A 23,691-nucleotide genomic window follows, 5' to 3' on the forward strand; every position below is an offset into this window, starting at 1 on the left:
AAACCTCACACTAGAAGACCACTTATTTACTTCAGTTCCTATTATCCAATACAACATATCTGGCTTTCAAAGAAAAATCACAAGGTATGGCAAAAGGCAAAAAAAAAAGTCTGAAGAGATAAAGTAAGCATCAGAATCAAGCTCAGATAAGCACAGACTTATCGGACAGGGAATTTTAAGTAATTACTTAAAAAAATAGTAATTACTATTAATAATTAGTAGTGGTAACACCAGGGCTATAAAAGAAAAAGTAGCAACACACAAGAATAAATGAGTAATGTAAACAGAAAGTTGGAAAGGATCAAAAAGAAATTCCAGAAATTAAAACACTATAACAGAAATAGAAAATGCCTATTATGGGATGATCAGTAGACTGGACATGGCTGGGTAAAGAATCAGTGAGCTTGAAGAAATGTCAACAGAAACTTCCCAAACTGAAAACAGAGTAAATATCAAAAAACCTACACAAAGGCATATTACATGCAAATTACAGAAACCCAAAGATAAAGAGAAAAAAAAAATCTCAAAAGCTGCCACAGGAAAAAAGCACCTTAACTACAGAAGAACAAGAATAAAAATTATAGTGTACTTGTTATCAGAAACCATGTAAACAAAAAGAGAATGGGTAAAATATTTAAAATGTTGAAAGAAAAACAATCAGCAACAAGAACTCTATATCTGAATAAATTATGGATCAAAATGAAGCAGAAATAAACACTTTCTTGAACAATTCAGCACCATTAGACCAGTGGTGTAAGAAATGTTAACACTGTTAAAGCAGCATCACTCCCAAAGTGACTTACAGACTTAAGCCAATCTCTAGCAGACTCCCAGCAGGTTTCTTTGTAGAAATTGAAAAAACAATTCTAAAATGCAAATGTCAAAGCAAAGGAGCCAGGACAGACAAAAGACTCTTGAAAAAGAACAAAAAAGAGGATTAAAACTTTTCACTTTCAAAATTACTACAAAGCAAGAGTAATCAAGACAGTCTAGTACAGGTATAAGGGCAGACATAGAGGTCAATGGAATAGACATGTGTCTATTCAGCAATAAACATGTGTCTGTGGCTAACTTATTTTCAACAAAGGGGCCAAGACCATTTGATGAGGGAAAGAAGTCATCTTTTCAACAAATGATCCTGGAAACGACTTAATAGCTACGTACAAACAAATAAAGTTGAGCCCTTACTTCACACCATATATAAAAAATGAACTCAAAATGGATCAAAACTAAATATAAGAGCTAAAACTATAAAATTGTTAGGAACATATGTATGACCACATCTTCCTAACCTCAGATTTGGCAATGTTGTCCTAGAAATGACGCCAAAAGAACAAGTAACAACAACAAAAAACAAACCGGACTCCATGAAAATTAGACTTGTACTCAAAAGGGCATTAACAAGAAAATGAGAATAACCCACAGAATGGGAGAAAATATTTGCAAACTGTGTATTTTGGTAAGGAACCTGTACCTATACTATATAAAGAACTCTTACAACTCAAAAATAAAAAGAAAACTTAAAATGAGCAAAAGTAGCCAAGATGGTGGCGTGAGTAGGGCAGCAGAAATCTCCTCCCAAAACCATATATATATTTGAAAATACAACAAATACAACTAATCCTAAAAGAGACCTGAAGATATAGTACAACAGCCAGGCTACATCTACATCTGCGAGAACTCAGTACCTCACAAAGACAGTAAGATGCAAGCCGCAGCCCGGCAAGAACCGAGCACCTGCACCCACACCCCAGCCCACCGGCAGGAGGAGAGGAGTTGGAGTTGGGAGGGAATGGGAGCCTCAGGACTGCTAAACACCCAGCCCTAGTCATCCGCACTGGGACCGCAGATACACATTGCATGATGTGCTGGATATTAGGGAAACGGAACAGTAAAATCTGCAAGCGGGTCCCAGCAGCCAGCACCCCTGGGACAAAAAGAAAAGCGAGTGCTTTTTTAAAAGTCTTAAAGGGATAGGGGTCTCACAACTGGACGGGAGTGTCCCGGCACACTCAGCCCAGCAGCTGGGAATCCTGGGGAACTCCAGGCGCCCTAACCCCCTGGCCGACAGCGCAGCTCTAAAGCCCCTCACAGCGATAAACAGCCTCCCGCACGTTCCCCCTCTGGCGCGACCCCACCATATCAGGGGAGCGGCCTGCAAGCAGCTGCGCCACATCAGTCACCCAGAGCCTCCTCCACAGATGCACAGGCCAGATTCAGAGGCCCCACTGGTGTGCGGCAGACCAGCACAGACAGAAGAAGCCGGGACAGGGTGCGAAAGTTCGCCGTTCTTGCAGGAGAGCACACCCAGCACGCATGCATCTCCCTGCAATGCTCTGGGATGCCGCCATAGGTGCTCCACCCACGGCGGCTCAGGAAATAAAACCGGAAGCTGCTCCCCATGTGCAAGATGTTGTCTCCCAGCTGACACACGCACCAACTGCCTATGACTACCTCTAGTGCCATGAAAAGGCAGAAGAATTTGATGCAGTCCAGACTTACCCAGACAACCCCGAGAGGGAGCCTGGGGAGATAGATTTAAACAATCTTCCTGAAAAAGAATTCAAAATAAAGGTCATAACCATGCTGACGGACATGCAGAGAAATATGCAAGAGCTAAAGGATCAAGTTAGGAGGGAGAATACATAAATAAAACAATCTCTGGAAGGACTTAAGAGTAGACTGGATGAGGTGCAGGAGGCCGTTAATGGAACAGAAATCAGAGAACAGGAACACAGAAAAGCTGAGGCAGAGAGAGATAAAAGGATCGCCAGGAATGAAAGAATATTAACAGAATTGTGTGACCAATCCAAATAGAACAATATTCGCATTATAGGGGCACCAGAAGAAGAGACAGAAAAAGGGATAGAAAGTGTCTTTGAAGAAATAATTGCTGAAAAGTTCCCCAAACTGGTAGAGGAAATAGTCTCTCAGACCACAGAGATGCACAGAACTCCCTACACAGGGACCCAAGGAAGACAACACCAAGACACATAATAATTAACATGCCAAAGATCAAGGAAAAGGACAGAGTATTAAAGGCAGCCAGAGAGAGAAAAAAGGTCACCTAAAAGGAAAACCCATCAGGCTATCATCAGACTTCTCACCAGAAACCTTACAGGCCAGAAGAGAATAGCATGATATATTTAATGCCATGAAACAAAAAGGCCCATAACCAAGGATACTGTATCCAGCACGATTAACATTTAAGTATGAAGGAGGGATAAAACAATTCCCAGAGAAGCAAAAGTTGAGGGAATTTGCCTCCCACAAACCACCTCTACAGGGTATTTTAGAGGGACTGTTCTAGATGCAAGCACTCCTAAGACTAAACAGATGTCACCAGAGAAAATAAAATCACAGCAAAGAAAGCGAAACAATCAAATACTAACTAAAGGCAAAAATAAAAATAAACTGAGGAGGGGCGGAAGATGGCGGCGTGAGTAGAGCAGCGGAAATCTCCTCCCAAAACCACATATATCTACGAAAATATAACAAAGACAACCCTTCCTAGAATAAAGACCAGAGGACACAGGAAAATATCCAGACCACATCCGCACCTGAGAGAACCCAGTGCCTCGCGAAGGGGGTAAGATACAAGCCCCGGCCCCGCGGGAGCCGAGCGCCCCTCCCCCCAGCTCCCGGCGGGAGAAGAGCAGGCAGAGCGGGAGGGAGACGGAGCACAGGGCTGCCGAACACCCAGCGCCAGCCATCCAAGCCAGAGTGCAGACACAGTACGTGCCCAGGGGCCCTGGATGCTAGGGAAACAGGGCAGCAAGAACAGTGAGCGGGCACCGGAGGCCGGCTGCCAGAGGACATAAGAAAACCGCGTGACCATTATATATATATATATTCTTTGCTGTTTTGTTTTGGTGAGCGCTTTCTAGAAGTCTTAAAGGGATAGGGCCCCCAATACTAGGGAAACAGGGCAGCAAGAACAGTGAGCAGGCACCGGTGGACTGGCACCGGAGGACACCAGAAAAACGCGCGACCATTTCTTTTTTTTTCTGTTTTGTTCTGGCAAGCGCTTTTTGGAACTCTTAAAGGGATAGGACCCCAATACTAGGGAAACAGGGCAGCAAGACCAGTGAGCAGATGCCTGAGGCTGGCGCGGGAGAATAAAGAAAAACGAGCGGCCACTTTTTTTTTTTTTTAATTAAAAAAAAAAAGTTGTTTTTTTTTTTTTAATTTAAATTTTTTTTGTGTGTGTGGTCGTTGTTTTGTTTTGGCAGGTGCTTTTTGGAAGTCTTAAAGGGGCAGGGTGGGACACTTAATCCAGAGGTAGGGAATCCGGGGAACTCTGGGCACCCTAACCCCTGGGCTCCAGGGAGCAGGGAGGCCCCTTACGGAGATAAAGAGCCTCCAGACCGCTCCCTCTCCAACGCAACTCCACCACTTTGGAGCAGAGGCCCGAACCAGGCCACAACCACAGCAACAGCGGAGATAAACTCCATAGCAGTCCGGCAGGAAGTAGAAACCCTGTCTGGGCGCAGCTGCCCAGCACAAGCCACTAGAGGTCGCTGTTCTCCCAGGAGAGGAGGGCCACAAACCAACAAGAAAGGAAGTCCTTCCAGCCGTCACTCGTCCCAGCTCTGCAGACTATTCCTATCACCATGAAAAGGCAAAGCTACAGGCAGACAAAGATCACAGAGACAACACCAGAGAAGGAGACAGACCTAAACAGTCTCCCTGAAAAAGAATTCAAAATAAGAATCATAAACATGCTGACAGAGATGCAGAGAAATACGCAAGAGAAATGGGATGAAGTCCAAAAGGAGATCACAGATGCCAGAAAGGAGATCGCAGAAATGAAACAAACTCTGGAAGGGTTTATAAGCAGAATGGATAGAATGCAAGAGGCCATTGATGGAACTGAAATCAGAGAACAGGAACGCATACAAGCTGACATAGAGAGAGACAAAAGGATCTCCAGGAATGAAACAATATTAAGAGAACTGTGTGACCAATCCAAAAGGAACAATATCCGTATTATAGGGGTACCAGAAGAAGAAGAGAGAGGAAAAGAGATGGAAAGTATCTTAGAAGAAATAATTGCTGAAAACTTACCCAAACTGGGGGAGGAAGTATTCGAACAGACCATGGAAATACACAGAACCCCCAACAGAAAGGATCCAAGGAGGACAACACCAAGACACATAATAATTAAAATGGCAAAGATCAAGGACAAAGAAAGAGTTTTAAAGGCAGCTAGAGAGAAAAAGGTCACCTATAAAGGAAAACCCATCAGGCTAACATCAGACTTCTTGACAGAAACCCTACAGGCCAGAAGAGAATGGCATGATATATTTAATACAATGAAACAGAAGGGCCTTGAACCAACAATACTGTATCCAGCACGACTATCATTCAAATATGACGGTGGGAGTAAACAATTCCCAAACAAACAAAAGCTGAGGGAATTTGCTTCCCACAAACCACCTCTACAGAACATCTTACAGGGACTGCTCTAGATGGGAGCACTCCTAGAAACAGCACAGCACAAAACACCCAACATATGAAGAATCGAGGAGGAGGAATAAGAAGGGAGAGAAGAAAAGAATCTCCAGACAGTGTATATAACAGCTCAATAAGCGAGCTAAGTTAGGCAGTAAGATACTAAAGAGGAGAACCTTGAACCTTTGGTAACCACGAATTTAAAGCCTGCAATGGCAATAAGTACATATCTTTCAATAGTCACCCTAAATGTTAATGGGCTGAATGCACCAATCAAAAGACATAGAGTAACAGAATGGATAAAAAAGCAAGATCCATCTATATGCTGCTTACAAGAAACTCACCTCAAACCCAAAGACATGTACAGACTAAAAGTCAAGGGATGGAAAAACATATTTCAAGCAAACAACAGCGAGAAGAAAGCAGGGGTTGCAGTACTAATATCACACAAAATAGACTTCAAAACAAAGAAAGTAACAAGAGATAAAGAAGGACACTACATAATGATAAAGGGCTCAGTCCAACAAGAGGATATAACCATTCTAAATATATATGCACACAACACAGGAGCACCAGCATATGTGAAACAAATACTAACAGAACTAAAGGGGGAAATAGACTGCAATGCATTCGTTCTAGGAGACTTCAACACACCACTCACCCCAAAGGATAGATCCACTGGGCAGAAAATAAGTAAGGACACGGAAGCACTGAACAACACAGTAGAGCAGATGGACCTAATAGACATCTATAGAACTCTACATCCAAAAGCAACAGGATATACATTCTTCTCAAGTGCACATGGAACATTCTCCAGAATAGACCACATACTAGGCCACAAAAAGAGCCTCAGAAAATTCCAAAAGATTGAAATCCTACCAACCAACTTTTCAGACCACACAGGCATAAAACTAGAAATAAACTGTACAAAGAAACCAAAGAGGCTCACAAACACATGGAGGCTTAACAACACGCTCCTAAATAATCAATGGTTCAATCACCAAATCAAAACGGAGATCCAGCAATATATGGAAACAAATGACAACAACAACACTAAGCCCCAACTTCTGTGGGACACAGCAAAAGCAGTCTTAGGAGGAAAGTATATAGCAATCCAAGCATATTTAAAAAAGGAAGAGCAATCCCAAATGAATGGTCTAATGTCACAATTATCGATATTGGAAAAAGAAGAACAAATGAGGCCTAAGGTCAGCAGAAGGAGGGACATAATAAAGATCAGAGAAGAAATAAATAAAACTGAGAAGAATAAAACAATAACAAAAATCAATGAAACCAAGAGCTGGTTCTTCGAGAAAATAAACAAAATAGATAAGACTCTAGCCAGACTTATTAAAGAAAAGAGAGTCAACACAAATCTACAGTATCAGAAACGAGAAAGGAAAAATCACGACGGACCCCACAGAAATACAAAGAATTATTAGAGAATACTATGAAAACCTATATGCTAACAAGCTGGAAAACCTAGGAGAAATGGACAACTTCCTAGAAAAATATGACCTTCCAAGATTGACCCAGAAAGAAACAGAAAATCTAAACAGACCAATTACCAACAACGAAATTCAAGTGGTAATCAAAAAACTACCGAAGAACAAAACCCCAGGGCCAGATGGATGTACCTCGGAATTTTATCAGACATACAGGGAAGACATAATACCCATTCTCCTTAAAGTTTTCCAAAAAATAGAGGAGGAGGGGATACTCCCAAACTCATTCTATGAAGCTAACATCACCCTAATACCAAAACCAGGCAAAGATCCCGCCAAAAAAGAAAGTTACAGACCAATATCCCTGATGAACGTAGATGCAAAAATACTCAACAAAATATTAGCAAACCGAATTCAAAAATATATGAAAAGGATAATACACCATGACCAAGTGGGATTCATCCCAGGGATGCAAGGATGGTACAACATTCGAAAGTCCATCAACATCATCGACCACATCAACAAAAAGAAAGACAAAAACCACATGATCATCTCCATAGATGCTGAAAAAGCATTTGACAAAGTTCAACATCCATTCATGATAAAAACTCTCAGCAAAATGGGAATAGAGGGCAAGTACCTCAACATAATAAAGGCCATCTATGATAAACCCACAGCCAACATTATATTGAACAGCGAGAAGCTGAAAGCATTTCCTCTGAGATCGGGAACCAGACAGGGATGCCCACTCTCTCCACTGTTATTTAACATAGTACTGGAGGTCCTAGCCACGGCAATCAGAAAAAACAAAGAAATACAAGGAATCCAGATTGGTAAAGAAGAAGTTAAACTGTCACTATTTGCAGATGACATGATATTGTACATAAAAAACCCTAAAGACTCCACCCAAAAACTACTAGAACTGATATTGGAATACAGCAAAGTTGCAAGATACAAAATCAACACACAGAAATCTGTGGCTTTCCTATATACTGACAATGAACCAACAGAAAGAGAAATCAGGAAAACAACTCCATTCACAATTGCACCAAAAAAAATAAAATACCTAGGAATAAACCTAACCAAGGAAGTGAAAGACTTATACTCTGAAAAGTACAAGTCACTATTAAGAGAAATTAAAAGGGACACTAACAGATGGAAACTCATCCCATGCTCATGGCTAGGAAGAATTATTATCGTCAAAATGGCCATCCTGCCAAAGCAATATACAGATTTGATGCAATCCCTATGAAACTACCAGCAACATTCTTCAATGAACTGGAACAAATCATTCAAAAATTTATATGGAAACACCAAAGACCCCGAATAGCCAAAGCAATCCTGAGAAAGAAGAATAAAGTAGGGGGGATCTCACTCCCCAACTTCAAGCTCTACTATAAAGCCATAGTAATCAAGACAATTTGGTACTGGCACAAGAGCAGAGCCACAGACCAATGGAACAGACTAGAGAATCCAGACATTAACCCAGACATATATGGTCAATTAATATTTGATAAAGGAGCCATGGACATACAATGGCGAAATGACAGTCTCTTCAACAGATGGTGCTGGCAAAACTGGACAGCTACATGTAGGAGAATGAAACTGGACCATTGTCTAACCCCATATACAAAAGTAAACTCAAAATGGATCAAAGACCTGAATGTAAGTCATGAAACCATTAAACTCTTGGAAGAAAACATAGGCAAAAACCTCTTAGACATAAACATGAGTGACCTCTTCTTGAACATATCTCCCCGGGCAAGGAAAACAACTGCAAAAATGAACAAGTGGGACTATATTAAGCTGAAAAGCTTCTGTACAGCAAAAGACACCATCAACAGAACAAAAAGGAACCCTACAGTATGGGAGAATATAATTGAAAATGACACATCTGATAAAGGCTTGCCGTCCAGAATATATAAAGAGCTCACACGCCTCAACAAACAAAAAACAAATAACCCAATTAAAAAATGGGCAGAGGAACTGAACAGACAGTTCTCCAAAAAAGAAATACAGATGGCCAACAGACACATGAAAAGATGCTCCACATCGCTAATTATCAGAGAAATGCAAATTAAAACTACAATGAGGTATCACCTCACACCAGTAAGGATGGCCTCCATCCAAAAGACAGAGAACAACAAATGCTGGTGAGGCTGTGGAGAAAGGGGAACCCTCCTACACTGCTGGTGGGAATGTAAGTTAGTTCAACCATTGTGGAAAGCAGTATGGAGGTACATCAAAATGCTCAAAACAGACCTACCATTTGACCCAGGAATTGCACTCCTAGGAATTTACCCTAAGAATGCAGCAATCAAGTATGAGAAAGATCAGTGCACCCCTATGTTTATCGCAGCACTATTTACAATAGCCAAGAATTGGAAGCAACCTAAATGTCCATCGATAGATGAATGGATAAAGAAGATGTGGTACATATACACAATGGAATACTACTCAGCCATAAGAAAAGGGCAAATCCAACCATTTGCAGCAACATGGATGGAGCTGGAGGGTATTATGCTCAGTGAAACAAGCCAAGCGGAGAAAGAGAAATACCAAATGATTTCACTTATCTGTGGAATATAAGAACAAAGGAAAAACTGAAGGAACAAAACAGCAGCAGAATCACAGAACTCAAGAATGGACTAACAGGTACCAAAGGGAAAGGGACTGGGGAGGATGGGTGGGTAGGGAGGGATAAGGGGGGGGAGAAGAAGGGGGCTATTAAGATTAGCATGCATGGGGGGGTGGGAGAAAGGGGAGGGCTGTACAACACAGAGAAGGCAAGTAGTGATTCTGCAACATTTGCTATGCTGATAGACAGTGACTGTAAAGGGGTTTATAGGGGGGACCTGGTATAGGGGAGAGCCTAGTAAACATAATATTCATTGTGTAAGTGTAGATTAATGATACCAAATAAAAAAAAACAGAAAGGCAGTTCCTGTGTGGAGACCTCCAATGTGTCCTACACGTGGGTATAAAGGGCATATAAAAGGGTAGGCAAAGGGTCTGTCTGTGTTTATACAGAGGATCAAGGCCTCATTGGGCTACCCCGAAAATGAACTAAGATACGATATGAAAAAGAACTTCCAACATCAGCACTCTCTGGAAGACTCATGCCAGAAGATGATCATCAAAAAACCCCAAGAAAGATCCACGCACTGTTACAGCTGTAGATGCACTCATCCCAGCAGTTCCTGGACTTGCCATGGGAATGTAGAAGGAGATATCTAAGTGGCCTGTGCATACAGTAAAACAACAAATTTGACTGGATCTACACTGTTGGAACTCAAACAAGAATTAGGAGAAGTGCAAATTGTAGCGCTCCAAAATCTTACAACTACAGACTATTTACTGTTAAAAGAACATAAGGGATGTGAACATGCCCCAGGAATGGGTTGTTTTAATTTGTCTGAGTTCTCTCAGACTGTTCAAGTTCAGTTGGACAATATCCATCATATCATAGATAAGTTTTCACAAATGCCTAAGGTGCCTAACTGGTTTTCTTGGTTTCACTGGAGATGGCTGGTAATTACAGGTATGCTTTGGTTATGTAACTATACTCCTATTATGTCAATGTGTGTGCGTAATTTAAGTAGTAGCTTAAAACCTATACATGCTGAAGTTACTCTACAAGAAGATAAGTCAAAGAAATAATCAATCTTCCCATGTTTTCTGCCGCCTGCTACTTCTATAGCTTTTCTTCTTCCTTCCTAATTACAACCATTAAATAGAATTCGTGCCTCATATCAAATTTACCGAGTATCATAATTCTTCCAAGTGGTAAAGATACCTCAAGACAAATGCTGGGCATAGAAGCCACAGGGCATAAATATGCAAAGAAGTAAAAAGCTAACCTTTTCAAACAATAAGGCTTCCCTCTCACTTACCAACTTCACTTTTCCCTGTATGGCCCCGGAAGATGACTGGTTAGCCAGAGACGGGTAAGATTCCTCAAGGGAGGAACAACCTAAAACAGGCACAGTCGCAGGGGGGTCGTCAGGTGAGAAATTGGGGATCAACAGAGGTGAGGCTTAGAACCTCACCACCCCCTGTTCTGAGAGAAATCTTCTGCATATGTGGATGTTTTATTGCCCTTGTCTAGCTTGGATTAACACATAGTCTACAGGCACACACGTGTTCATCTACGTTTGCTCTCTTACAACACTATGTTTTCTACCTTTACCTTGTATCTACCTACCACTTCAGCATTTTATTAAAAATAATAATAATAAAGAGAGATATGTGGTATCCACATATAAATCAAGTATAAAAATCAAATGAGTATTCATATTTGAACTGACTGTCTATAGTTCATAATGCATGAGCAAAACCGAAGGTTTCTGTGATGGCTGCCCTTGTACTGTTCACCATGTAAGAACTTATTCACTATGTAAGAATTTATTCTCCATGTAAGAACTTGTTTGTTATGCCTCAGAAGATTGGAGACTGACGAAAATTAGGCTTGGGGTGGATTAATGATTGTGCATTGAGCATTGACTCCCCTATACAGAATTTTGTTGTTGTTAACAACCATTTGATCAATAAATATGAGAGATGCCCTCACAAAAAAAAAAAAAAAGTATACACTTCCAATGGTAAAATAATAAGTAACCGGGATGTAATGAATATAGTCAAGATATTGTAACAGCTTGGTATGGTGATAGCTGGTACCTAGAATTGTCATGTACATAAATGTTGAATCACTATGTTGTACACCTGAAACTAATGTAATGTAATACCATGTGTCAACTACCCTTCAATAAAAAAGTGATTATCTACAAAAAAAAAAATCAACTACACACAAAAGCAGTCAAAGGAAACACAAAAGAGCACAAAATAAAACACCTAACATATAAAGAATGGAGGAGGAGGAATAAGAAGGGAGAGAAATAAAGAATCATCAGACTGTGTTTATAATAGCTCAGTAAGTGAGTTAAGTTAGACAGTAAGGTAGCAAAGAAGCTAACCTTGAAACTTTGGTAACCACAAACTTAAAGCCTGCAATGGCAATAAGTACATATCTTTCAATAATCACCCTAAATGTAAATCGACTGAATGCACCAATCAGAAGACATAGAGTAACAGAATGGATAAAAAAGCAAGACCCATCTATATGCTGCTTACAAGAGACTCACGTCAAGCCCAAAGACATGCAGAGACTAAAAGTCAAGGGATGGAAAAAGATATTTCATGCAAACAGTAGGGAGAAAAAAGCAGGCGTTGCAGTACTAGTATCAGACAAAATAGACTTCAAAACAAAGAAAGTAACAAGAGATAAAGAAGGACATTACATAATGATAAAGGGCTCAGTGCAACAAGAGGATATAACCATTCTAAATATATATGCACCCAATACAGGAGCACCAACATATGTGAAACAAATACTAACAGAATTAAAGGAGGAAATAGAATGTAATGCATTCATTTTAGGAGACTTCAACACACCACCCACTCCAAAGGACAGATTCACCAGACACAAAATAAGTAAGGACACAGAGGCACTGAACAACACCCTAGAAGACATAATACCCATTCTTCTTAAAGTTTTCCAAAAAACGTAAGAGGAGGGAATACTCCCAAACTCATTCTATGAAGCCAACATCACCCTAATACCAAAACCAGGCAAAGACCCCACCAAAAAAGAAAATTACAGAGCAATATCCCTGATGAACATAGATGCAAAAATACTCAACAAAATATTAGCAAAATGAATTCAACAATACATCAACAGGATCATAAACCATGACCAAGTGGGATTAATCTCAGGAATGCAAGGATGGTACAACATTCAAAAATCCATCAACATCATCCACCACAAAAATAAAAAGAAGGACAAAACTCACATGATCATCTCCATAGATGCTGAAAAAGCATTCAACAAAATTCAACATCCATTCATGATAAAAACTCTCAGCAAAATGGGTATAGAGGGCAAGTACCTCAACATAATAAAGGCCATATATGATAAACCCACAGACAATATCATACTGAACAGCGAGAAGCTGAAAGCTTTTCCTCTAAGATCAGGAACAAGACAGGATGCCCACATTCCCCACTGTTATTCAATATAGTGCTGGAGGTCCTAGCCATGGCAATTAGACAAAACAAAGAAATACAAGGAATCCACATTGGTAAAGAAGAAGTCAAATTGTCACTATTTGCAGATGACATGATATTGTACATAAAAAACCCTAAAGACTCCACTCCAAAACTATTAGAACTAATATTGGAATTCAGCAAAGTTGCAGGATAAAAATTAATACACAGATATATGTGGCTTTCCTATACACTAACAATGAACTAGCACAAAGAGAAATCAGGAAAACAGTTCCATTCACAATTGCATCAAAAAGAATAAAATACCTAGGAATAAACCTAACCAAGGAAGTGAAAGACCTATACCCTGAAAACTACAAGACACTCTTAAGAGAAATTAAAGAGGACACTAACAAATGGAAACTCATCCCATGTTCTTGGCTAGGAAGAATTAATATTGTCAAAATGGACATCCTGCTTAAAGCAATCTATAGATTAAATGCAATCCCTATCAAAATACATTCTTCAACGAACTGGAACAAATAGTTCTAAAATTCATATGGAACCACCAAAGACATCGAATAGCCAAAGCAATCCTGAGAAGGAAGAATAAAGTGGGGGGGTCTCGCTCCCCAACTTCTAGCACTACTACAAAGCCACACTAATCAAGACAATTGGGTACTGGCACAAGAACAGAGTCACAGACCAGTGGAACAGAATGGAGACTCCAGATATTAACCCAAACATATATGGTCAATTAATATATGATAAAGGAGCCATGGTCATACAATGGGGAAATGACAGCCTCTTCAACAGCTGGTGTTGGCAAAACTGGACAGCTACATGTAAGAGAATGAAACTGGATCACTGTTTAACCCCATACACAAAAGTAAATTCAAAATGGATCAAAGACCTGAATGTAAGTCATGAAACCATAAAACTCTTAGAAAAAAATATGCAAAAATCTCTTGGACATAAATATGAGCAACTTCTTCATGAACATATCTCCCCAGGCAAGGGAAACAAAAGCAAAAATGAACAAGTGGGACTATATCAAGCTGAAAAGCTTCTGTACAGCAAAGGACACCATCAATAGAACAAAAAGGAACCCTACAGTATGGGAGAATACATTCATAAATGACAGATCTGAAGAAGGGTTGACATATAAAATATATAAAGAGCTCACGCACCTCAACAAACAAAAAGCAAATAATCCAATTAAAAAATGGACAGAGGAGCTGAACAGACAGTTTTCCAAAGAAGAAATTCAGATGGCCAACAGACACATGAAAAGATGCTTCACATCACTCGTCATCAAAGAAATGCAAATTAAAACCACAATGAGGTATCACCTCACACCAGTAAGGGTCACCACGATCCAAAAGACAAACAACAAATGTTGGTGAGGTTGTGGAGAAAGGGAAACCCTCCTACACTGCTTGTGGGAATGTATATTAGTTCAACCATTGTGGAAAGCAGTATGGAGGTACCTCAAAAAGCTCAAAATAGACATAGCATTTGACCTAGGAATTCCACTCCTAGGTATTTACCCAAAGAATGCAGCAGGCCCAGTTTGAAAAAGACAGATGCACCCCTATGTTTATCGCAGCACTATTTACAATAGCCAAGAAATGGAAGCAACCTAAGTGTCCATCAGTAGATGAATGGATAAAGAAGATGTGGTACATATACACAATGGAGTATTATTCAGCCATAAGAAGAAAACAAATCCTACCATTTGCAACAACATGGATGGAGCTAGAGGGTATTACGCTCAGTGAAATAAGCCAGGCAGAGAAAGTCAAGTACCAAATCATTTCACTCATATGTGGGGTATAAGAACAAAGAAAAAACTGAAGGAATAAAACTGCAGCAGAATCACAGAACCCAAGAATGGACTAATAGTTACCAAAGGGAAAGGGACTGGGGAGGATGGGTGGGAAGGGAGGGATAAGGGGGTGGGGAAAGAAAGAGGGCATTATGATTAGCATGTATATGTGGGGGAGAGCATGGTGAGGGCTGTCCAACACAGAGAAGATAAGCAGTGATTCTACGATATCTTACTACACTGATGGACAGTGATTGTAATGGGGTTTGTGGGTGGACTTGGTGATAGGGGGAGCCTAGAAACATAATATTCCTCATGTAATTGTAGATTAATGATACTGAAATGAAATGAAATAAAATAAAATAAAAATGAGCAAAAGATCTGAATAGTCTCCAAGATACAGTAATAGTCAATGAACACATGAAAACATACTCAACATCGTTAATCATGAGGGAAATGCACATTGAGCCACAACGTGATACCACTTCACCCACTAGGCTGGCTATAATGAAAATAAGGATATAGAGAAATTGGAACCCACACACATTACTGGTGGAGACACAGAATCATGTAGCCACTCTGGAAAATAGTCTGGCTGTCCCTCAAACAGTTAACCAGAGAGTTTACCCTATGACCTAGCAATTCCACTCCTAGGTATTTACCCAGGATAAATATAAACAAAAACGTGTACACAAGTTTTTAAGAAAGTATTATTCACACTAGCAAAAAAAGTTGGAAACAACCAAAATGCCCAAAAAGTGACTCATGGATAAACAGATTATCATTCCACGATAAAAAGGAATTAAATACTGATACATGCCACAATATGGATAAACACTGAAAATGTTTGGCTAAGTGAAAGAAGCCAATCACAAAAGACCATGTATTATATGCTTCCACTAAAATGAAAAATCCAGAATAGGAAAATTTGCAGAAACAAACAGTAGATTAACGGCTGTCTGGGGGTGGGGAAGATAGAGGGATAATGGGGTGAGAGCTAAAAGGTACTGAAAACTATAAAACTCCAATGAAAGAAAGCTGTACAAAAATGGGAGAAGCATGAGCAAATTTAAATGCTGATGGAAAAACATGTTAAATAACAATCCTAAAGCCACAGGAACACAATGCTATACGGAATCTTTAGCAAAAGGTTTGTGAAAAAGTGGGAAAGGCAAATATGAAGGGACTGCCCTTTGACAGGGGAGGCAATGCCTGCATTGTATGCGGGGGAGAGAGGACTGCTGACAGAGACAATGCATCTTCTACTGGCTCTCTCTTGGATAGCTCCTTCTGGTGGAAGCCAAGTCAAGTCATTCAAGCACCATGTGAGTAAGCCACCTTCAGAGCAGCTCCTCCAGCCTCTGCCATGCCTTCACAAGACTGCAACCTCTTGGGATACCTTTGAAACCACCCAACTAAGCTGCTCCTGAGTTCCTAACCCACATAAACTATGAGATAATAAATGTTTACTGTTTGAAGCCACTCGATTTGGGAGTAATTATTAAACAGCAATAGATACCTAATACACTTAAGTGTAAGGCCTAGTTCTAAGCACATTAGATACAGTACCTACTTAATCCTCAACAACTCAAAGAACCCCATTTCAGAGAAGGAAACAGACACACAGAGGTTAAGTAATTTGTCCCATTATTACGTAGCTGGTAAGTGATATGGAAACCAGATTCAAATCTAAAGCTACTGCTATTAACTGCTATGCAATACACCCTCCCCAAAGCTGAAGCAGTTTCCACCCCATGGCATTTATTTTTGCTGCAAAACAGAAGACAAGGTTATCTGCTAAGTGAGCAGGGAAAAGCAGATGAATGAGAGAACTGAAGAAAATGGAAAAGGTGTGAAACAGAACAGGACTGGCTAAAGAAATCTAATAGGGCTTCCAAACAGTGTTAAGCACCCAGGAGAGGTGAGGAGCCATGGACTTCCATGCAGTAAATTTAAGATGACTGTAGTGAACACACAGGACTGTTAGCACACCTAAATATAAAACGTAATTTGAAGTATGAAACAGTGTTGGTGACTAGATGGAACATAAAACACCTGTCTTTCCCAAGTCCCATGAGTTTAGTAAGGAGCCATATAAAGAAATATTCCAGGAAATGCTATATATTCTGTGTCAAAGTATCACATGAAGACTAAAGAAATGAAAGCTTACAAAGATACATGATGATAAACTGACAGTGCTACTTCACGTAACTGCCTTGATCTCAGACATCAGACATTTTCCTAGAGAACCTTACCTGTTTCTCATTTCCATTCAGAATTATAATAAGAAAAATTACAACATAAAGAACATACTAGTTCCATCACAATCAGACCACACCTAAGAGCAGCCCCTCACAATTATTCACTGACTTAACTGATGAATGAATCTTACAATAGAGCTTTAAGCCAAAATTTTATCAATTTTCAATTTTGGTTAAAATTAGACTTTTCCAACTACATTCAAGTTCCAATTGCACACATGTGTTTTAAAATTACTTGACAAATAAAGTGTCATAAGCAAATCTCAAAGTTTAGTAAGGAAAAAAACAAAAATCAAACCACAGTTTTTTTCCAGGCTAATGTTCAATGCAATCAAGTGTGGATATTTAGATACTTAAGACACAGGAGTGCATGAATGAAAGTAAAGGTTGTGAGCTCTTTATTTTTTTTACTATTCAAAGTTAATAAACAAGTTTCAAAGTACATGGGTTAGTAGTTAATACTCCAGTGACAGCTTTCTTCATATGTCCATTATTACCTGAAGACTTATTGGAAACAAGCCAAAACGAGTACAACTAGGAAACAATTTTTTTCTAGTAAAAGAAAGAGCATCACTGGGAAAATTAAGAAAATCCTTTCTACCTTATACATAATCAATAGAAAAATTAAAAAGACTGCACATTTAAAGTAGTTCTAGTCCCTTGAAGGAACAAGAATAATTATGGAAGCCATACAGTGACCCTTTATGAACTCCACAAGTTATGTCACATATTTTCTATGTCTTTAAATCAGGGCAGAACCCATATGTTCTGAAAACAAATCAAAACAAACCATTCTTAACTCTTACAAAGACTTGACCTAAAACAAAAGTTGTAACATTTCTATTAATGTGCTACAATTGTTTCAGCACTCCATTTTGAGTCTTACCCTTATCTGTTCAGTAGAGCTGCTGCTAAGTTCATCACCAGATTCGGAATCCTGATGTAGTCTTTCTGAGCCTTCTCCTGCTGAATCACAGGACTGTTCCTGGGAGAAGCTAGTTTTCTCTATGTCCAAGAACTCTGGACCCGGAAAGTGACCAAATAAGCGTGTCCTATTCTGGCCGAAAACTTTAGGAGAATGTGAGTCACTATTAAACTTTCCATTATTATGGGTCAGGTCCAGGCTTAGGTTGAGAGTCTGACCTGGATTATAACTGGGTCCAAAATTCTGATTGGCATCACGAATAAGACCTGTTCCTTGAACAGACAACGATGGCTTTCCAAAACTTGAAAGTTCAGGTAATTTGTTCACATTTTCTGTTGATCTCTGAAGATGCAGGCTCTGTATCATTTTCACAGAATTATTTGGCAGTCCCATTGCCTGTTTAACAGGCGGCATTAGAGCTTTACGGGCGACCTCCTTAACATACTGGGCTGGCACATAAAACGCTTTGGAATTCTCATCTGGTTTGACTTGCCACCAATCATCGTTGGTCTTCTTCACCAAGATGTATCGTTCCCCTTGTTTGATCACAATCTTTCTGTCCTTTGCTTCATATTCATAATCGTATTCCACTTCAATGTACACTTGTCCTGGAGCAATCTTCCCAATTCTGTCAGCCATTTTTATTCAATAATATTCACCTCTCAAAAAGGACGGTATGCCACATTATGGCTTTATGACCAGTCAGACTGACACAGCTATTTTTACTTAAATGGGGGAAGGAAATTAAGAAAAAGGTTAACAGAGTGAATTTCTAATATTTACTCACAAACATCATACAAGCCACTTTAAGAACATTACCTTTAAATCTCAAGCCTCAGAAAGTAAACAGGTGTCTAATATCACATGTATTGTCCTGCATTAAAAACACTCTTGTTCTAACTATGATCTACATTTTTCAGTCATTTATGATCAAAACCCAACCAATGACTGGAACAGTAAATACACTAACCAACCAGACATAAGACTGTCAAACCTCCCTCACTTTCTCAGAAAGGCTTGTGAATAACCACTAATATGTAATAGGCACTTACCAAGGGCCAGGCACCGAACTAGGTTCACTGTATGGTTTACCTAAGACCTCCTTTGGAGGTGAAGCTCAATTTCTATGACCCTGTACTCTCCATTTGCTAAAATGGTCAAGAGAATTAATGAGCTTTTAAAAAATTATCCAATTATACAAGTTTCATTTCCTAATATACATGCATAAAAAGAACAGCATTGTTACTGTTAGGCAAAATACACACACAGATGAAAAGAACTGCTAACATACTTTGACTCCTTGTCTACCTCAGAAGGGCCATAATCCTTGTTAGGTTGAATCCCACAAATGCCAACAAATAACCAGCCTTTTTATTTGGAAAGATTAAAAATGCTCATCCTCCTCCCCCATTCAAAGTCTGTCAGAAATAGCCCTAAATTGGCTTGAGAAATCTAGGATGCACTTTTACTCCCATACCATGCCAAAGTATTTCGGTGCCTGCTAGAACACAGCATTCAAGCTTCAGAGTGATCATGGCCATTACAATACTGACACAATTCAAGTCAAGCCCCAAATACTGTGGGAAAAATTGTGTTCCCCAAAAAGAGGAACCCCCAAATGGTCCTGGTCTAAACCCTAAGACCTGTGAATGTGCCCTTAGTTGGAAACAGGGTCTTTGCAGATGTAATCAATTTAACATGCATGAGGTCATACTTGATTAGGGTGGGGCCAAAAATCCTATGACTGATATCTTCTTTATAAGGAGAGGGAGATTTGGAGACAACAGGAGACAGAAAGACCACATGAAGACAGAGGCAGAGACGGAGTGAAGCAGCTACAAGGCGAGGACCACCAAGGACTGCCAGCAACCACCAGACACTGGGAGGTGGCAAGAAAGGATTCTCCATTCCAGCCTTCACAGAGATTTTGGACGTCTAGCCTCCAGTACTGTGAGAGAATAAGTTTCTGTTGCTTTATGCCACCGAGTTCACAGCACTTTTGTTATAGCAGCCCTAGGAAACTAATAATCATCCCAAGGCTCATGGATCTGAAGGCAAACCTAAGCAATTCTGAATAGTGAGATGTACCAGAGAGGTGTAAACCCAAGGTCACCATGACAACCACCAACTGTACTCAGCACCAAGTGCTGAGCATAATACCACTGTTAGCAGTATGTACAGTGATAATCATTCCCCTGAGCACAACATTCTCCCATTTTAGAAAAAGCCCATAAACCCAGGTGATAAATAAGTATCAGTGATACAATTTCAGCAACCAAAATTTGCTTTCTAGACAGACCAACTGAATAACAAATTTAATATAGTAATGTTGTCTCAAAATATAAAAAATGTAAAAAAAAACTTACCTTAGAAGGAGAAATAAATATCCAGTATTGCAATTAAACCTATAAAAAAATAAAGTTTATTAACTTTAACCATGATTGCTTAAAGAAGGCTTAGGAATATAATTATAATCACACTTTAGAGGCATAACTTTTTTATAGTAGTTACATGGAACACAGTACAATCTTATAAGTCACAACTGTGTACTGCACCACCCTCCAAATATGCACAAACAGAAGATACACTCAACCACTGCCCTCTCCTGCTTCACTTCCACATAGTTACAACTTAATTTCTGCCCCTTATTTTTTTAGGGAAATTTCTTTTTAAACTTCTAATAATATGAGAAACAACTTTTGTAAAGTTATTAAATGACAGAATTGTTTTTCTAGTTTGTGGTATTGAGTGGGTAACTGAGAATGAACACAAATGTTAAAAGCTGTTGGGAGTCCTATGATATTTCCCTACAGATTACTTACTAACTGTAAAAAGGGGAACACACCTTTACATTGTAAAGACTGGGCAGTCCCGGGCTTAACCAAGTGATCAAACTTAGTAACCCCAAGACTGACAACCTGGTGATTATTAGGAAACAAATGCCAAATATAAGACATTCTATTACACAATAGACCTGAACTCTTAAAAAAAAAAATCAATTGCATGAAAAATGAAAAAATGGAGGAGATCCTTCTAGATTAAAAGACTAGTGTCACACAACCAAATTCACTGTGTGTTTTAATAGTTGCCTAAACTCCCCCATATCCAAGATCTACTTCCTGACTGTACCTCACACAAGCCCTACTCAATATGCACAACTTTACCATCAAGGTGAACAGACATTCTAAACTTCCAAATGGTCAGCCTCTAGTTTTGTGCACTTATCCCCAGGTGATTTTTTTTTTTCTTCCTTTCAGGAAGTAAGAAATGTCTTTGAGGATACTGAAACAAGTAAGGGAATATGCAGAAAATTATAACAGCTCAGAAATACTATAATTGGTCTGACATTTTCCATAGGAATGGAGAAAAGTAAAATATGAAGAGTAATAAGTAAACTGTATGATTTCATGCTAACAGAAGAAGAGGGGCTGTGGGGTAGGGAGCAACAATGGGTTGTAAAGGCCTGTCCATGCCAGTCCCTTTCACTGCCAGGCTTTATGACTACACCTCCCCCAGTGACTAAAAAGATAAGGATGAAGGAGGAGTCAGAGAGAAAGATAAAGAGTCAATTGCACTCTGTTCAACAGGAGACATCCACTCTAAAGGTTTCAAGGAAATGAGAACTGGGAAGACAGAGAAGATGGAGATACAGTCAAAAGACACCTATACAGAAAAGGTAGTTAGATATCAAGGCAGATGACGGGAATGAGAGTGGGTGCAATGGAATAAGAGAATGGGAGCTAATACAGATTTCAGGTTAACACAGGGGTGGGGGGGTTGGTGGGTAATGAAACTGGAAGCCCCTAAGAAGGCTATTAAAACTATAAATTTCTCTAAAGTCACATAAACAGGAATTATGCACTACAAACCAAGACCTAGTAAAAGATCCATAAAATCAAAGAGAAATGCCTTACTGTGAACTATGAACTCAAATAAAATTAAAAGAATTATGGGGTTAGCTCTAAAACTTTGGGTCTATGTAAAAACTTTCTGCCAAGTATGAAAACTTACTTTATTTAAAAACATAAGCTGTATTAAAACAAATGTTTGCATTTTTTATTTCTTTTTGTCTGTTTCTTCCTCTATCCCCAAACTTGAAGATTCTTCTCTTTAGATTAGGTTGACCTGATGTCTTATACTTCTAGTATTTTGGTTAGAATCTTGTTAAACTGCAATGCTCTGAGCACAATTCTCTTCTAACTCAAATACATGCTGTGCTCTTTAAAATGCCCCTCCATCCATATTCATTGCGCACACACTTACAGCTGTTAAATACCCAACCACCAGTGTACGACTAGTTTTCGTGTATCTACACCCAACATTAACCACTGCTTTACTCTGCTGTTTCAAAAATACCCATGTAGCCTCTTTACACCTCTTACCCATCTTCCTCATGTTCCAATAAGAGCAAACGCATACATGGACACACACAGACACACAGCTGCTTACATCTTTTATGTCTCTTCCCCCAAATAAGATTCAGAACAATAGCCTCCCCCTTTCTGTCTGCCCATTTTTCTCATTTTCTTTCTTACCACAAATTATACAGCTCAGCAAATGTTATCTTCCTCCCCCAGGACATCTGTTCTAATCAACTAGATCTCTCAGCATGATATCCTTACTGCCTGTACCAAAAAAGTAAGCAAAACCTTAAGAAAAATATAATAACTGTATCCATAAGTAATATATGTGCAATTTAAGACCAACACATATCCCTAAACAGGCCAAGACAATTGCTAAACAGGCCTCTACTAAAGAAACCAAGTAAACTTGATTAGCACAACAAAAAAGGTAAGAATAATTCCAGCAGAAGTTCCAGCATAAGAGATTATTCTACCAAATAATTTTTTAAATTGTACACTTAACAAGAAGTCATAGGCCACTATAGGGCACTAAAAGTTTTCTATTAATGCATGACCCTGTTTTCAAAGAATAAAAGGATACAGAATATAAAACATTTCTTTAGGTCGAAAGGAAGGAGAATATAGTGATTAACATTATAAATTATTCTGGCCATCAGGAAATGGCAAAAATCAGAACAGCAGAAAAGATACAGGAAATAACTGGATAACCAGAGAGCTGGGGAAAACACAATGAAGTATAAACTGGTGAAGGGAATGCAAAACTAAGATTTGAATTTGAAACAAAAATAAGGAAACAATGAAAGAAGCATTTGGGGAAACACACATTTTAATAAAAATGACATTTGCGTGGGGTATTTCAGGAAGATTTGTGCCATGTTAGTCAGAGATGGGGTGCACATGATTTTTTCTTGGATTGTTGCAAGAATGCAATTTTATTTATAACTGCCACAAACCGAAAGCAGCCAAGATGCCCTTCAATAGGAGAAAGGATATACACAGGGAGACGCCATGCAGTGGAATACTACTAAATTATAGAAGTGAGCTATCAAGCTATGAAAAGACACAAATGTATCTTGTGCATATTTTGCTAAGTAAAAGAAGCTCAGTCTGAAAAAGCCACATACTGAACGATTTCAATCATGAATCCTGAAAAAGTCAAGGGAGCGATCGCCAGGGGTGGGAGGGAAGGGAAGGTTTCCACGGTGAAGCACAGGAGATCGTTTTAGGTTGATACAACTATTTTGTAGATACTGTAAAGATGGATATAAGACATTATGCACTTGTCAAAACCCATTAATCTTTACAACACCAAGCATAAACTTCAACATAGGCAAATTTAAAAAAATCATTTAGGAGGTCAGGGGAATCCCAG

At 39.3% G+C, this 23,691-nt stretch overlaps 1 protein-coding gene across 8 annotated transcripts in view; it reads right to left on the reverse strand.

Moving 5' to 3' along the window:
• Window positions 1-23,691, reverse strand: part of ARHGAP12 (Rho GTPase activating protein 12) — a 111,090-nt gene that overhangs the window by 80,669 nt on the left and 6,730 nt on the right. For all 8 annotated transcript variants that reach the window (XM_057498355.1, XM_036912220.2, XM_036912221.2 and 5 more), the window contains exons 2-3: window positions 20,322-20,360; window positions 17,917-18,680 (exon numbers count right to left, since the gene is read on the reverse strand). In XM_057498355.1, coding sequence (XP_057354338.1) covers window positions 17,917-18,594 — 678 coding nt within the window. In that variant the 5' untranslated portion in view covers window positions 18,595-18,680; window positions 20,322-20,360. The remainder of the gene's footprint in view (window positions 1-17,916; window positions 18,681-20,321; window positions 20,361-23,691) is intronic.

Source organism: Manis pentadactyla, chromosome 3, assembly GCF_030020395.1.
Source record: "Manis pentadactyla isolate mManPen7 chromosome 3, mManPen7.hap1, whole genome shotgun sequence".
Taxonomy (NCBI): Eukaryota; Metazoa; Chordata; class Mammalia; order Pholidota; family Manidae; genus Manis; species Manis pentadactyla.